Source organism: Leptonotus elevatus, chromosome 13, assembly GCF_054856555.1.
Source record: "Leptonotus elevatus isolate MCC_2025b chromosome 13, RoL_Lele_1.0, whole genome shotgun sequence".
Lineage (NCBI taxonomy): Eukaryota > Metazoa > Chordata > Actinopteri > Syngnathiformes > Syngnathidae > Leptonotus > Leptonotus elevatus.
The window spans coordinates 14970020-14987833 of NC_141251.1; the positions used below are offsets into that span (position 1 = coordinate 14970020).

The following is a 17814-nucleotide window of genomic DNA, read 5'->3' on the forward strand; positions in this document are numbered from 1 at the left end:
TGTCATGATTTTTATTTGGAGGTTAATATAATGAATATATAGGGGGGGGTGATATTTATGGTTTGAAAAATATGCTGACTTATTTAAAATAATTATTTTGTAGACACTATGCTTGCAATTCGCATTGGTGACCACTGCGTCAAGCAAGGCGCTCTTCCTGGTTCCGTGTTTCATGCACATCATTGGCGGGTTACAGTCATGTTTAGACCACGTGACAACCCGGCTCTCAAATACTCGTTTGTCATTGGATGACAATGGTTGTAGCCGCGCCTCCTCCTGACGCGCTTGTGTTTCCCGCGAATACAGGCGGCTCATGCTGCGTGTTTATGGCGTAGGGAGCTTAGGTTAACACTAGCTAAAAGGTTGTCACCGTCAAGGTTCTTTCATGGCGAAGCAAAGCTCACTTTTCAATTTCTTCTCTAAGTCTCCACCGCCGGTGGCCAAGCCGAAGCCCAGCGCTCACCCGGCTGAGGCCGACTTGCCGTCCTCCGTCGACAAGTTCAACTCTTCTCCAAAAGAAGAAGCTAACCTAAAACTACCTCCCAGCAAGGCCACCAAAATCAAATCAAAAAGTGTCGCTAAGAATGCGAAAGGAGGATTCAACAAACTGTTCGGCGACAAGGCGTCAACAGCAAAAGACGTGTGAGTTAATATTGTCATTGTTTGTTGACTTAGTGAAATTCCAGTTAGCTTGTGCTTAGTATATGCTTTTTGTAAGTGAAACAAAACATACACAACTGAAGTCCTGCATTCCCATTTTTATACGCAGACAATGCTGCAATTGCGAATGAATGTTATAAGTGTAATGCGATGTAAAATAGTATTTCACATTTAGGTAATAGATCACAATTACTTGTTAGTCATCGTTACAGAATAAAAGTAGCAGCAACAATGTTGCCAAGTTTGAGTTACGCTTTGTAGGCGTGTCCCCCTAAATCTTTATAGTTGTCCACACTGATGACAGAGACACACAAATGTCTGATTAGGTATCATTGTTGAATGCCATTTTTGCTTTCAGGAGCTCCACATGCTCATTCAGTGCTGGTTCTCTTGTGTGGGCAAAGCTGGAGGGACATCCGTGGTGGCCATGCATGGTGGTACCCCAACCACTGACTGGACAGCAGATGCGAGGCCGCGGTCGGGCCCAGCGCTTACATGTCCATTTTTTTGACGAACCGCCCACACGGGGTTGGGTCAGCACCAAATATGTCAGAGAGTACCAAGGTTAGCCATTACTAGAATATCTATTCATATTTTATTAATCTTGGTCCTCCAGTGGGGATAAATTGATTATCTTACGGGACGATTATCGGTGCCCATATTTGGTATTTTGACCAATATCAGTATCTACCTTTTTTACAAATCTGAAGGCCAATAAAGCTGGTATCTCACTGTGTGGCAAATGCTTGCAAACATAGCGAATTTGGGGTTTCCATCAGGGTTTGTAAAATGTTGCAAAAGGAGGCAAAGATGTTTACAAACAGTTTTTAACTTTTTGGCCATTTTAAACATGTTCAGAAAATGTTTCATGGTCTGCAAGGAGCTTTTGAAACCTTTTATGAACCCTGACGAAAATGCAAAATTTGCTATGTTTGCGTGCATTTGTTACTCAGTGAGATACCAATTTTAGCGATCAATTTTAAACTGGGTTAACCTCAGGGAACTTTTTTTTAATTTTTGTAGGTATTTAACATTTCCATTAACTTTACAAAAATTGCTGCTAGGAACTCCCTGCACTTTTTTTTTGTTTTTGGAAATTGATTACTAATAATGAATTTTCATTCATTTGTGTTGCAGGTTCTGACAGTAGTGATGCTAAAACCGGAGGGTTGTTTTTCAGTGGGAAGCCTGAAATCCGCCGTGCAATGGAGTTTGCTGACAAAGTCTTGTTCGATAACCCAGAAAAACGTTTAAAGATGCCTCTCTGTACAGATCCATCGGATGAGGAAGAGGAAGAGGAGGAAGAAGAAATGGAGGTGACACAATTTAATTACCTTTGTTTTCTTTTTGGATGCAATCCCATGACTTTCAATTTAATGTGTCAATTTTTTTTTATTAATTTTATCAGCTTGACAAATCAACAGTGACTGATGACGAGGTCAACAATGAGGATCAAGAGAAAAACGAGGAATTAAATTCATCCAAGGTCGGTCCACGTGCAACTCGATCCAAGGGAAATGAAGCCAAGCGCCGGCGTATAATCGTGGCCTCAGATAGCGAGGGATCTGATGACGAATTCAAACCAGAGCAAGCCGCGAGCAGCAGTGAAGATGAAGAGGAAGAAGCCACGGTGAGCAGTGATGTCGAAGAAGCAGAGAGCACACACGACTCTGAAGCGGAAAGCCCAGTTAAGCCTGTAAAGCGTAAACGCCCCGTGGAGAAGCCTGACACGGCAAAGCCAAAGATCACCAGTACCCCTTCCAGTGCACCCAAACGACTTCCGGCATCAATATCTGTCGACACAAAGTCACGTTTATCCACCTTTTCAGCCCCTGACACCTTTGAAAGCCAATCCAACGCCTCAGGCACAGGTGGAGGATCTACAATTTGGGACCACGAGAAGTTGGAGTGGTTGCATGATCATAAGAGGAAAGATGGTCAAAGGCGTAAAGTGACGGATGAAGGATATGATCCGACCACTCTGTATGTGCCGGAAGACTTCACCAACCGAATCACTCCTGGCATCCGTCAATGGTGGCTTATCAAGTCCCAGATGTTCGACACTGTTATTTTCTATAAGGTTGGGAAGTTCTACGAACTCTACCACATGGATGCTGTGATCGGAGTCAGTGAGCTTGGACTGACTTTTATGAGAGGGACCTGGGCGCACTCCGGCTTTCCGGAAATTGGCTTTGCACGCTTTTCAGATGTACTGGTCCAGAAGGGCTACAAGGTGGCACGTGTGGAGCAGACTGAAACCCCAGAGATGATGGAAGCGCGATGCAAGACTCTGGTCAAGCCCACCAAGTTTGACCGTGTTGTGAAAAGAGAAGTGTGCAGGATCATAACGCGAGGTACTCAAACCTACAGCGTGTTGGACGGTACTCCCGCCGAGAGTCAGAGCAAGTTTCTGCTAAGTTTAAAGGAGAAAGCCGTAGATGAAGCAAAGGGTGGGTGTTGCCGCACCTATGGAGTCTGCTTTGTAGATACCTCGGTTGGCTTCTTCCATGTTGGTCAGTTTCCGGACGACCGGCACTGTTCACGTCTGCGCACCCTGATAGCGCACTTTGCGCCTGCTGAAGTGCTTTTCGAAAAGGGGAACCCATCTGTGGAAACGCGCAAAATACTCAAGGCTTCGCTGTCCTCGGCGCTGCAGGAGGGACTGAATGCAAACACTCAGTTCTGGGATGCTCAGAAGACTCTGAAAAACCTTTCGGAGGATGACTACTTCAGAGAGAGTGCAGGTAAGGACCAGGCAGGGAGAAGTTTCCTACCGGCTATTCTCCAAAAAATGACCTCAGAGAGCGACTCGCTCGGTCTTACCCCCAAGGAGGGCTACGAACTGGCACTCTCGTCATTGGGTGGTTGCATCTTCTACTTGAAGAAGTGTCTCATAGACCAGGAGCTTCTCTCCATGGCCAACTTTGAAGAATACATCCCTGTCGATGTGGAAATGGAGAAAGCTCCCGGACAGGAAAGTTTCTTTGCCCGGACTCGCCAGCGCATGGTCTTGGACGGCGTGACTCTGGCAAACCTGGAGATATTTCAGAATGGCTCTGGGGGTACGGAGGGAACGCTGCTGGAGCGCCTAGACACCTGCTCCAGCCCTTTTGGAAAGCGGCTGCTCAAGCAGTGGCTCTGTGCTCCTCTCTGTAACCCAAAATCCATCAGGGACCGACTGGATGCGCTGGAAGACCTGATGGCTGCCCAAGCGCAAGTGTCCGAAGTTTCGGACCTGCTTAAGAAGCTCCCAGATTTGGAGCGCCTCCTGAGTAAAATTCACAGCATTGGTACACCGCTGAAGGGTCAGGACCACCCGGACAGCAGGGCGGTTCTCTACGAAGAAGTCACCTACAGCAAGAGAAAAATAGCAGACTTTCTTTCCGCACTTGAAGGTTTCCAAACAATGCAAGAGATCGTCAATGTCTTCGCATCAGTTACTGGCGACTTTCAGTCCAAATTACTCAGCCAAGTGGTCAGTCTTAAAGATGACAATGGCGGTCTCTTTCCTGATCTCTCTGCGGAACTCAAGCGCTGGGAGATGGCCTTTGACCACCAAAAAGCTCGCACCACCGGTGTCATTACCCCGAAGGAGGGCTTCGACCCAGAATACGACCAAGCTCTGGTAGGCGTCCAGAGTTGCAATCGAAAACTACAGGATTATCTGGACCGACAGAAAAAGAGAATCGGTTGCAAGAAAATGGCGTACTGGGGCACCGGGCGAAATCGATTTCAGATGGAGGTGCCCGACAGCGTCTCTGAGAGGAATATTCCCGAGGACTATGAGGTGAAGTCGACAAAGAAAGGCTGCAAGCGTTACGTGACCAAAGAGTCTGAGCAGCTGTTTGGCGAGTTGCAAGGATTTGAGGAGAAGAGAGATGCTGCCCTTAAAGACTGCATGAGGAGGCTCTTCTACAACTTTGATAAGAACTACAGCAACTGGAAGACAGCGGTGGAGTGCACGGCTGTGCTTGGTATAAACATTTATTTCATTATGAACGACTCTAGTAACGGACAAATCCGATTTTAGAACAAATTTTGCGTAACTCTGAGTTGTGTTTTCTCCCACGTTGTGTTAGTTAGATTATTTTTGGTTATATCTTTGACATCTATAGTCGTCAATGGCAGTGAATGAGATTATAAAGTGTTTATTCATTGATCTGTTTTTTTTATCAAAAAAAACAAAACAAATAACACTAGGCTCTGGGTCTTGTACAAATTAAATTAATTATTATTATGAATTAAGTTTGACTACAATGATTTTCTTTTAACTAACCAAATCGTCATTTTGTTTTCAGACGTTCTGTTGGCCTTGTCACGCTACAGCCAGGGAGGAGACGGCCCAATGACCAGGCCGCAGGTTGCTCTCCCAGACGGCGATGAACAAGTAGCACCCTTCCTCGAGCTCGCCGGTTCTCGGCACCCGTGTGTTACCAAGACCTTTTTTGGCGATGACTTCATCCCTAATGACATCTACATCGGCTGCTCCAGTGGCAGCGAGGACGGCGATGAGCAAAAAAGTCATGCCTCCTGCGTCTTGGTCACAGGGCCCAATATGGGCGGGAAGTCCACTCTCATGAGACAGGTGGGTCACTTGTGGCTGTGTGCTGGGAGGCAATTAACACAACAGCAGTGGTCAGAAACCTGCGGCTCCTTAGCCACATGTGGCTCTTTAGTCCCTCTCCTGTGGCTCCCTCTTGATCTTCAAGAAAGTTTAGTAGAAATTAATATTTTCTTATATGTTTATTTTTATTTATTAGATACAATTTTGTTTAATTGAATTAATGATTTTGATCGTCCAAATTTGTAAGTTTTCAGGAAAAAGAGACTGTAGATGAAAAATGGCCTTTTGGCTAATTCTGGCATATTTATATACAAATAAATCAATCAGATCAAAAGTAGATTTAAAACAAAATAAATTCCCTAAAAAAATCTCCAATAAGTGACCATGAAATGTCCAAAAATGAAGGGGAAAAGCAAAAAATGGCCATATGTCCATGAAATTGCAAAACATTTTGGATAATTGAAAAGGCATCAAAGAAAATGGTACAAAAGTAACCCAAAATTACCATAAAATGTCTACAAAATTGCCAAAAATATCCGAAAATTGATAAGACACAAATGTAAAAATAAAAAACATATCCCAAAAAGGAAGGAGAGGCAGAAAATGAACATATCTTCATAAAATTGCCAAGAATGTCATAAATTTGACAAAGGCAGAAAATCTAAAAATGTAAAACTAAGTCTGAAAAATTGCGCACAAAAAAAAAATCCAAAAACTGAAGACGAGAGGAAGAAGAAAATGAATCTAAGTATGTGGCAGAAAATTACCATCAAATGTCTAGAATTGCAACAAAAAGTCAGAACATTGATTTAAAAAATAAAAATAAAAAGCAAAATTCATTCCAAATAACTATAATGTCCAAAAATAAAAGAAGAAATCCCCCAAATTACCATAAAATGTCCACAAAAATGACATCAACTTAAACCGTTTTTTTTATGCCATAAATCCATAACATGTGCAAAAAGGAAGAAGAGAGAAGCAGAAAATCTCCCAATATGACAGAAATTTAAAAGAAAGGCAGAAAAGTGCAAATATGTATAAAAAATGACCCCAAAAATCTTAAATGAAAGAGGAATGGTAGAAGAAAATGAATGTGTACGTATTGGATTGCATCTGTTATGATGCAGCTCTAATTAGCTCTTGGTCTCTTAGTACATTAGACTAACATTGGCACTATTTCCGTCATCGCAATCTAAAAACTGTTTTGCGGCTTCAGCCTTCAGGCCGAATTTATTTGGAGTAAATGGCTCTTGTTAGGAAAGGTTGCTGATCCCTTCACTCCCCAGTCTGATGACATGCTGCATATGCTCTATACACTTTCTGTGCTTTGCTGCAGTGTGGACTCGTGATTGTTCTCGCTCAGCTGGGTTGCTTCGTTCCTGCCGAGAGTCTGCGCTTCACGCCAGTCGATCGAGTCTTCACTCGGCTCGGCGCTTCTGATCGTATCATGGCTGGTAAAGTATCCAAAAACGGGCAACATTTTCTGCACTTTTGCTGTTTGTAATGTCTATTATTCATCTTGTCCACTATAGGGGAGAGCACGTTCTTCGTTGAGTTGAGCGAGACTGCGTGCATCCTGCACCACGCCACCAAACACTCACTTGTGCTTCTGGATGAATTGGGTACACGTTCGCTCGCTCGATGGGGCGTTTAGCATTTGCATGCATTTGTGTAACCATTCTGTGGTGAACTGTGGGCAGGAAGGGGCACGGCCACATACGACGGCACGGCCATCGCCTGCGCTGTTGTGAAGGAACTTGCTGAAAAGATCTGCTGTCGCACACTCTTCTCTACACACTACCACTCCCTGGTGGAGGACTATGCCAACAATCCAGCGGTGCGCCTCGGCCACATGGTGAGTCTGTCATTTGGGACATAATCGTAACCTGAATTTGTACGCAATTCGTCACATGCGTGGAATTCAACTCTTACATGCATCTCATTCAGGCGTGCATGGTGGAAAACGAGTGCGAGGATCCAAGCCAAGAGACCATCACATTCCTCTACAAGTTCATTTCTGGGGCGTGTCCCAAGAGCTACGGCTTCAACGCTGCTCGACTTGCCAGCCTACCTGAAAAGGTCATCCAGTCCGGGCACAGAAAGGCCAGAGAGTTCGAGAAGAGCACCATCAGTCTTAGACTCTTCAAGTATGTTCTTAGTGTAATAGTTACTTCTTTTTTTTTTTGAGGGTCGTCATTCCCCAGCTCACTGCGATGTCTTCTCTCTACCCATAACAGGAAGCTCTGCCAGTTTGCTGAAGACACCACGCAGGACAAGGCCCGTTTCGCTGCACTTGTTCAGATGATGCAGACCGTATAATTTGGAAACGTTTTTTTTTTTTAATCTTCTTTTCACTCACACTGCTTCAGTACAAATCACACTTACGGCAGTGCACTGCCCTCCGGATCATAATTGCATATGCAATTATGTCACTTTTCTGACATTGTGGATCAGTTCGAGACAGTGCTCACACTTGTGAAGGGCATCCTTTGTTCTGAAGAAGAAAAAAAACACTACTGCTGTGATCTAATAAAGTTTATTAAAAAAAAACAAAAGACAATGTTTACCTAGGAAATTAAACCCTTTTAATTCAAGCTAGCGCCTACTTAACGGTTATTGAATACTTCACAATATATTAAGTCTAGATGTTATGATACATGCATACATTTCAGTCTGAATTAGAACCCACAATCACCAGTACACATGAATTGGGGAGGAATAATGAAATTATATAGTGCTGTATGTAGATACTGGTCTCAGCGTCAATGGAGTAAAAAGCCTATTGGGTTTTTCCTGCAACATTGACAAATGTGAAATGAACTGAAGAGGATTTCACAAGACCTGGGACCCAATAAAGCGGAAACAAGGAAATGGTTAAATTACAAGGTGGAATAGTTGGGATTTTTGGTCATTTATAAGCCACAAGATTCATGGCAAACAGCCATGTATGGGTCAAAATAAGCAGACTTCTCTTTGTGGTTCATCTAATTAAAAAGCAGACAATTATTTGGGGGGGGGGGGGTGCATGCGTTGATGTGAAGTAATACGTGTTTTGTGAAAATACATTTCAGTCTGCGCTGCAAATGTGCCAGTGCTGCAGGAGAAACGGCTTAGTGTTTCCCTCTCATTTCTCAGCTCTTTCACAGAAAGAAGTTAGATACTGCGACATGAGTATAAGTACAGCAATTCTGGGATATAACAAAAAAACATTTAATAAAATAAAGACATTCAAGTACAGTAAGATCTTTTCATGAAAATACAAAACTACACAAAAAGCATTAAAATCAAATGAACAGTTGAGTTGGATGTTGAAGAGGCGGAAGTGCTAGTTCATATATTCTCATACGTATGGTACGAGTTGCTCAGTCACCCAGCGATGGAAGCATTGTGGCCTTGAGGGCCTTTTACTCCACCAGAACGCAGCATCTCTTTGCCACAAGTTTCTACATGACTGCATTTTTTTTTTGTCCCCCTCCAACGTGATGATCCACTCCACCAATTGTCATTGCCACTCAATGGGCAATCTGACATGCCCACAAACCCCCTATGCATCTTATTTCATTGATGTCACTTTTTTTTTATATATATAAAATAAACAGAAAAGCTAGGCATATTTTATGTCCAAGTCTTTTTTTTTTTCATTGTAAATGCTCTGTGAGAGTCTGTATTTAAATTTGGGTTTCCTCTTCGTCTGCTGTGGTCCCGAGCATCCATTACTGCTGAGGCGCAATTGGACTCTAGGTGTGGTTTTCAGTTGTGCTGCAGCGTATTGGACTCTATAGGAGGCGCGGAGTCGTAGAGGGTGTCTGTGTCGTGCGTTGGCTCTCCGGCTAAAGTGCAAGGATTTGACAGCGTCCCTGCACCACAGTCACAGAAGAACCTACGAGTGGTGGGATGGTAAAAGGATGAAATCCACAATCAGGGAACGGAGGGAGGAAGCATTGTTTCGCTATTCAACGAGAAGAATCGTGTTGGGCACACTGACCGATCGTGTCTGATGAACTCCACATCGTGTCCCTGGTGGCACTTTTTGATGCAGTTCACACAGATGGCGTTGCGGTCTGTTGTGTTACAGGTGTGGCACCTGTGGCGAGCCAAATGGGAGCCGTGAAGTCAACAAAACAAAAACAGCGGGTGACATCGTTATCTGGCTCTCTAACATGAAATTACCTGTAAAAATCGTGCATTGGATAGCTGGTGTAACTTGAAATCTTGTACAGGCACTGACCTCTGCTCACAGCCTTTTCAATTGCATCTTGATTGTTCATTATTTTGTTATCTGCAAGGTAAAACAGATTACAATTGTCATTTGATAACAGTTGGTCATGAAAGTTTGTCAGTCCAAGCTCGTACCTTTCATCGTAACGTTGACACCAGATGCAAGAAAAAGTCCACCAAAGCGATTATTGAAGATCTGATTGCCCTCTAAAGTTGCTGTGGCATGATTGGTGATCTCGATACCTGGTGAAAAGGATTCAGATATACATCACCTTTTTTCACACTCAATCCTGGATTTCAGATGAACTGACCTGCGGCAAAGCCGTCAAATATTCTATTTTTCCTCAAGACGGGGTGACTGTTGGTGCTGATGAGGACGCCTGCTTGGGCATTTCTAAAGATGTCATTTTCCTCAAGCAAACCTGAGAGAAGACACAAATGTCTATTTACATACTTTTTAAAATATCAAAGAAAGCTATTGTAATTCCACAATTATCTTTCCAACTAGAAAATAAAATACAATGATATTTAAAAAAACTAAGTCTTATATAAATACTTGAATATCATTTCAAACTCATCTTATATTTATCTTAAAAATAAATAGCTTGAAGATGATTTGATTGTGAGACAATGCATCGTTAAGGTGCGTTGTACATGCAGCAGCGAATGTGTGACGAGATGAAGGTTTACTGTATTTAATAGTCCAACTACAATAATTCATGTCAACATAGTTACCTCTTCCTCCATTAAATATGCAGATTCCGCCATCTCTGCCATCATGGATCTTATTCCGTCGCAGGGTGGGGTTGCTGTCTGTCTTAATCCACACGCCTGCCATAGCATTGTCAAAGATCTCATTGTCTTCGATAAAGCCCAGGCCTGCAAGACAAAACGTTTGAGTTTCAAGGATATTTGAGTCATCATACCTTTAAAAAGAATACATGAATATAAAGTTTAAGTCCTCTTCTCACCAGAGTTGTAAACCAAAATGCCGCCATTCTGGCCTCCCCATATTTTGTTCCGCCGGATCTTGGGATTGCTGCCGGTTCTAGTGATGGGAAGGCGGGGACAAATGGGGCTCAAGCTCACTTCTACAACACATTTCAAGTTTGTGTGAAGTATGTGACGCATTTATCGTCATGCAAACCTGATTTGAACTCCAGAGTACATGTGATTGTAAATGTCATTGTCTTCCAACACACCATGGCCGTTGTCATAAAAGTAGACACCGACCTGTAAGAATGAAAAAGTGATGAATCTGAATATTGTGATAAGATCTCTTTGAAGGGACTGTGTGTAGAATTGTTTTGACTTAAATCATAGGTCTAGTAATCGCTAATTATATTACATTGAGTATGTATACATTGATATGTATCACCGCCATCTTTCTGCTACGGATACCCAAAAGAGACAAACTTAGCGAACATAGTAGTTGGTGGTAGGCTTACAAAGTGTGGTCTCTTTAAAACACTGTAGTGCGCGTTCTTCAAAATGGCACTTGAATGTTAGGTTGTTGCATTCTATTAGTTCACCACTAGATGGCAAAAAAAAAAAATCTACACACCAACCCTTTAAGACAATTTTGGGTGAATTTGGCATTGTTTAAGGTCTTACATTTTCATTTTAAAACCTAAGTTTTTACGACTCAATGGGTTGTACTCAAACCTGCTTGCCGCTGTGTATCCTGTTCCTCCGCAGTACCGGCGTGCTGCCCGTTGTGACCCACACTCCGGCCAGCGTGTTGCTGTACACCTCATTCTCCTCAATGACACCTTGTCCTTTTTCATGCTGTGCGATGCAAAAAATAAAAAATAAAATGCGTCTGCCTCAATAAAAATTGCATATACATTTCAAAGATCGTAAATGTTCAAACTTGATGGTCTAAATGTCTATCTTACCACATAAATGCCACCATGCTGACCGTCATGGATCTTGTTGTGTCTGACAATCGGGCAACTATTTGTTCTGATCTGAATCCCAGCCAAGGCATTCCCATAGATGTCATTTCCTTCAATAAGACCTCTGCCATCGCCAAAAATATACACGCCACCTTGGTTGCCATTAAATATAGCATTTCCCCTGGATTACAACAGCACATTTTAGCATGTGATAAACTAATAGATAGACAAGTCAACATTTTGACATTGAGGTGGCCGTGCTGACCTTATTGTAGGGTCGCTGTTCGAGGTGATCCATACGCCGGCAAAGTTATTTGCATAGATCTTATTTTCAATGAACTGCCCGCGGCCCTTTTCGTGCACATAGATGCCCCCCGTCTGGCCATGATGGATCTCACAGCGCACCACTGTCGGGTTGGCGTACGCCTTCACCTCAAACCCGGCGATGCGGTTCCTATGGATGTTGCAGCTCTCAAAGTAACCCTGGAAACAGACCAGAAATTGTACTTAGACAACTGGGATTGGTTGTTTGAAAATGTACCACTTACCATGCCGTGGTCGAATGTAAAAACGCCGACATCTCTGCCGTGGTGAATGTGATTCCTTCTGATGATTGGGTTGCCGTGGTTTTTCACCCAGATGCCAGCCAGAGCATTGTTTGAAATCTCATTGTCCTCATATATTCCCTGGAAAAACATTCAATTGTCAGTGGAGAACTTAACATCTCAAAATGTTCTCAATTAATAGCTTATCGACCGTTGCATTTTTTAAAATGGCCGAAGTCGATATCTGCCTATATCAGCCCTGACAATGGATAATAATCGGTCTACCACTACAATAAATACTTTACCGAGAAGTTTATTCTCAGGCTTGTGTGAATGAGGGAAAATAGTACCTGTGCATGGTCGGTGATGTAAAGCCCAACATTTTCACAGTCACTGATGTTGCAGTGCTTGATTGTGGGACAAGCACCCTGGCCACTGACACACACCGCCGACCCCACTGAAAAAAACAGAATGAACATTGATTGACACCAGCGTAATGTTGAAGCCGAGCAAAGTAGCAGAATGCATAATTACCTGTGCATGTGCTGCGTATGATGCAGTGGTCAATAATTGGGCTGCAGTTGACAGTAATCTCCAAGCAATGGTGTGCGTTATGGTGCTGGGCGGATTTATCGTCTGGATTAAACTACAGAGGACACAAGAGTCCAGATTATCACTTTGTCTTTGACATCAGCGAACACAATACTAAACAAGGAAGCTCACCCTTATGGTCATGTATCCGACGTAGGCGTCTTCTGAACCTTCCATGAACACAAACGTGGAGTCTCTGGTATTCTCAATGATGACTTTCTCTGCCACTTTTCCAGGAGCTAGAAACAGAGGGAAAGGGTCAAACCAGAGTGCAGACTCACTAAAAAGGAACAAACTGTGAAAAGTAAGACACGCGTACCAGCACCAATCATTGTGATAGGCGACTCAATGTAGATCCATTCATCTGTGTAAATACCAGTGTGAACAAATATGAGGCCGTCAAAGTGGGGCTCCTGGCCCCCTCCGAGGGCATCCTCAATGGTGTCATAGTACTGGGGGGGGACAAAGAAGTCAGATGGATGGCTGCATAGTGAAAAGGAAGAAGAAACGTTGGCGTGAAGTCACTTACAAACATGTTATCTCTCCCTTTGTACCTCGATGGATTGCTGTAGAAGTGTTCTGCAAAACCTGGCTTAACGTGAGCGCCTTTATACTGCCCCAAAAAATACAAATACAAATAAATCACACAATTAGTAAAAATTTATGGAATTATGATCTCTAACACACAAAAAAGGCATAGTCGAGATATGACAGTATTAAGATTAAGATGAGCTGGGGTGAGGCTATCATGAAAATATTTCTGAAATATTTTTGTTCAAGGAAAACCTTGAAGGTTAATGGAGCCATAAGGAACACAAATTAAACTGTCTCATTCTTACACCCTGCAAATGGAAGCCGATAAATGTAGTCCTTTCATATAACATTCACCATCCAAACACAGAGGACTTAACGAAGCGCAAGAAAGACAACATGTTTCAAGATAGAAGAAGCAAAAAAGGACATCTGCCATCTCTTTAACAATATGTTCTGTATTGTGCCAGTGAAGCGCACTGGATTGCATTGAAAGGCATTCTAACTTTGACTACATGAAGCGGGTGAAACTCCTGAACAGTGTCAGTTGAGACTAATATCATTGAAAATAGTGTGGTTGAATTTATGTGGCCAAAGATTCCAAGAAAAAGACAAAGGACAAATTTGCAAAATCTAATTGTTTGTTGCCAATGATGCAATTAAAATATTTTAAATAGAAACACTAAAAAAAGACCAGAAAAGACACAAACAAGATTGAAAAAGCTGATGAAATGATACCATACCAGCTGCTGAAAACTTTCCTTCCAGGGATTTGGTTGCTCATATTCTTCTGGGTTTATTTGGTAGAACTTTCCTGCCTCTGGGTGCATCATGGGTCGCGTGTACTCAAAAACCTCCATGTACAGTCTTTTCCTGAAACAAGATGCATAATTGTTTAAAATCATCCGCGTGGGATAGGGTTGCACATTATATATAGTTACTAAAATAGTACTGCTCTTCACAAACGTGCTGTGTGCAGTACACATGTAGTTATTAGTTAGAAAATTTGTCTCCAAATAAGCGGCAAAACATACTTGCTTTTTTTTTTTCATTCCTAGTCCCGGTTTAAGTATAATGTTAAACTGACATGTAAAAAAAAAAACATGATTAATCAACATTCACTATTAATGCTAACAAAGAATTTGAACAATTCCAAGACCAATTCATATCAGAAACTAGTGCAAACTTGATTAAAATATTAACACATCCTTGGAAGCACATTTCGTTAAGATAATTTTTTTATATATATATAGATATTTATTTATTTTAACTGTTTTAAATTATATCACACACCACCAGAGACTTACCATAGGATGGGGTCGTTTGCCAGCTCGCTGAAGCGCTTGCACACGCACGCCGAGCGGCACAAGTCCTGCTCCAGTAGGTATGAGAAGATCTTTAACACCACCTCATCTGGAAGCTTCTCCTGCAAATACTGCTCAGCTGGAGCTGCTGAAATGAGCCAAATGGAGAAGTAAAAAGCTGTCTGGGGCAAAGAGTGACATGCCAGGTTGTCACATTTCAAAATTATAACAATAGTCTTTAAATTAAAACATGCCAATCACACTAGAAATCTAGCCATTTTACTTACAGGTGTTTTGATTTAGTGTTCAGTTTATCACGGTTGGAAATTTGGACCAAGTTTGAGCGCAAGAAAATGAGAAGAAAAATGGTTAAAGAAAATGTCATTATGCTATAAAACAAAAATTACCCAATATAATCTACATTGCATGTTCCATTTCTCATTTTAGCCCTCAATTTTCTATACCACTTGTTTAATTTCACTCAAGAATACAATAATTTTACAGTTCTGTGTTGTTGAATTATGTATTATAATAGGAGATCTTTGAAAAACGGTTTTATTATTTCAAATTGATGAACATGTTAATGTGGAAGAAGGAAGTTGTTGATAATCAGTTGCTTAAAATGTATTTTAGCCTGATTCTAATTTTAATACAAAAAATATATAGTATACTCAATAAGTGTGCATAGTTACATGGTATATCTTGGCATTTGCCTGAAACCCTGGGTCGCTTTGGTCGGTGACCAAAGTTTTCTGTGGTTGAAGTGGAAGCACCCTATGAGAAGAGCAAAAAAAGGAAACATTAGTAAACTAACCTGCGTTCATGAGGCATTGCATAGCCATTTTCTTGCCTTTACCTCCATGTTTGTCTTTGTCGGACACACTGTTCTCTTGGGCAGAGACTTTCTTCGAAGTTGGTATGGACTGTTCTGAGCTCCTGGACCAGATTCTTCTGCAACCATATCTGCAGGAACGTCCTCATCTGGTAAAGGTAGAGATAGAGCTTAATCAAACTATTGAACAATACAACCACCCAGGAAATGGACTAGAGTGGTGCTCCAACGGATCGAGCACCACTCATGATCAGCCGATTTCCATGGAAAAGTATGTGATCGACATATGTCGATCAATGCCTTTTTCATTGCAGATCACAAAAACTGATCACTCATAGCTTGTCTTTTGCAGCCTGCAGCCAACTATAAGGCCACCCGTGTGCAGTATAGAAACCCCTCCCCCTTTTCTTAACATTGCACGGTGCCTGGCAAACCAAACAAACATGTTGCCGTGTGCGCTGTGCAGCTAATCAGCTAATGTGATCGGTATTGGAATTGGTATCAGACAATCTTACCACTAATTTTGACAGATAGGAAGTACAGTTGGCACAACATTTATGTAAGTGTTAAATTAATGCAGTCTCAAAGGTTCTGTCAAGTTATCCAACATCAGTTAGCAACAGCACATACAACACATTAAAACACAGGTAACAAAAATATGTAATTACCTACTCTGTATGCTCCAGAAACCAATACAGATCCCATCAAGAAGGGGATTCAATCAAGCCTAAATAGAGCATTCACCCAGAGCTATATGCTAAGCGAGGATGGGATGCAAATCCTTGTCTGCTTGTTGCTCTGGTTACAAAGATGACTCTCCCAGTCTAGAGGGCCAGTAATCACCAAAAACACTAGTCAGTCAGTTAAAGCAGCTAGAAATTGCACAGGCTAACCTGCATACACCTTGCTACAATGTTTAATGTGCAATAAATGTCCTTCAATATATGTAATGAGATCACATAATGACACCAGCCAAGCTGAAAGATGACGTTTAATGATATCCACTAGCAACTTATTACTATATCACTACCGAAAGGGGGCCTCTTGTTCTCTATAAAACGTATTTCAGCTATAACAAACCAAGACTCGAGAGCATAACCAGCTAATGTTTACGTTTCACAATTCGCAGCACGTACTCCATACACTACATTACACAGTCAATTTATGTTAGTGTAAATTCAAGTCAAACCATAGTAGTTAAAACATCAAATTCCAAAAGTCGTATTCCTTCATTGACAAGAAATGGTCTGATACGAAACACCTGGGCTCAACTAGTTAGCCAAACATGCTAATAATAGCATCTGGTACGGCTGGGTTCATTGAGTATGCTACGACAACCACTTTGTGTACCATTTCCTACGTTTGACACTCGTGAAACAAGCAACCCCCGCATCAAGCTCGTCATTTCGCCGTCACAGCAAACGTTAGTCGGTGGGAAAACACACTTTTCAGCATCGGTAACCAAGGAAAGTCAAATAAATGCCCACGCAGAGCGAAAAAATACAGCAAAACAAAGCGCGGCCTGAATGCTAGCTCGGAACACAAAAGCCTCGGTGTTTCCTGACAACAAAAGCCGACATTTACGCCTGCTATATGGTACCTGTCCCTTCACAACAACCGATATTCTGTGGATCTGAAACAACAGTGACGAACACACCCATTCAATTAAATAAATACACTTCCAAATGAGTATTAACCGAGTGACAGAGCAAGGCTAACGCTTCCCAGATCAATATTGAGGTTACCTCTTTCCTGGTGGTTCCTCTCCGGCTGCACCGGGCGCGGCCTCGACACTCGCCTTGGTCTTCTGCTAACGTTACTTGCTCTGACGGAGTTCATTTGGGGTGTTGTTAATCGGGAAGAAATGTCGAAGCCTTTACAGCAGAAGAGGCGACGTCGAGCGCATCGTCTATGCCTCTTTCAGGAGCATTGCGAGATCCGTCATTTTACGCGCTGGGCTCCACAAATTTGCACGGTGGTCGGGTTATTCCCGGTCCCCTGCGCTGGTTTTACGTCTCGGCCTTACCACTGGGGCAGGAGGAGCCATAACAGACGAGCACCGTCCGCCAGGAATCGGTCGCATCACATGGGACAACCTCTCCGTGTCACATGGCCCTCTCACATCCAGTCCAAACATTCAATTACGATTGCGCAAAGTTGCCAACTACATCCAAGATCAAGTTGAAGCTCAAGTGAAGCTCCCGTTTGGATTTAAGATGCCTTGCTCAACGGCATTGTGATTATTTTTTAGTAAATCTTAACCATTTAAAGATATCGCAATACAAAAGTCGAATGAAGCACTCAAAACGCTTAAAACACACTTAAAAGTAAGGCTGCTGTTGCCTAGTGTAAAACGGTCATGCGCTACATGCAGCCAAATATAATAAAACAGTAGGCCTATATTTTATTTAATTATTATCACTTTAAAGGAATTTTATTCTGTATGTAGGAGTATTCAAGTGCACCTATTATAATGGCTGGTTCTGCATCAATATATTAGATTTGTCAAATGTAAAAAAATGTAAAAAATAAAAACAATTGTCAATTAGGCTACCATTTCAGACACATTATAAATTTGTGACCAGTATACTTCTTTTTTTTTTTTTACAAGTTAATGTTTTATTTTTTGACAGTACTGTGGTCTAATGGATATAAGCCATTACACGACAGT

General features: G+C 42.1%; 2 protein-coding genes across 4 annotated transcripts; one reads left to right on the forward strand and one right to left on the reverse strand.

Annotated features, from left to right (window-relative positions):
• The first annotated feature begins 282 nt into the window (after positions 1-282).
• msh6 (mutS homolog 6 (E. coli)) lies at positions 283-8824 on the forward strand. The gene is made up of 10 exons (XM_086092661.1): positions 283-642; positions 1019-1224; positions 1798-1976; positions 2069-4634; positions 4959-5245; positions 6561-6678; positions 6757-6846; positions 6925-7079; positions 7172-7371; positions 7462-8824. The coding sequence occupies exons 1-10, from the start codon at positions 386-388 to the stop codon at positions 7541-7543; spliced, it is 4140 nt and encodes a 1379-aa protein (XP_085948787.1). The 5' UTR covers positions 283-385; the 3' UTR covers positions 7544-8824.
• fbxo11a (F-box protein 11a) lies at positions 7745-17375 on the reverse strand. 3 transcript variants are annotated; one of them, XR_015096848.1, is made up of 22 exons: positions 16889-17375; positions 15168-15292; positions 15004-15085; positions 14315-14459; positions 13751-13880; positions 13006-13089; positions 12796-12928; positions 12609-12715; positions 12420-12531; positions 12236-12342; positions 11889-12026; positions 11606-11823; positions 11341-11521; positions 11108-11230; positions 10590-10675; positions 10414-10490; positions 10178-10321; positions 9754-9864; positions 9578-9685; positions 9453-9503; positions 9210-9308; positions 7745-9104 (listed from the first exon to the last, which is right to left on the reverse strand). XR_015096848.1 is itself a non-coding variant. In XM_086092663.1 (22 exons), the coding sequence occupies exons 1-22, from the start codon at positions 16980-16982 to the stop codon at positions 8975-8977; spliced, it is 2640 nt and encodes an 879-aa protein (XP_085948789.1). In that variant the 5' UTR covers positions 16983-17372; the 3' UTR covers positions 7745-8974. The 3 variants fall into 3 exon arrangements, 2 of the variants coding, with proteins under 2 accessions (XP_085948789.1, XP_085948788.1); XM_086092663.1 differs by having other exon boundaries at positions 9395-9503; positions 14315-14456; positions 16889-17372; XM_086092662.1 differs by having other exon boundaries at positions 9395-9503; positions 16889-17370.
• Between the last annotated feature and the right edge of the window lie 439 nt (positions 17376-17814).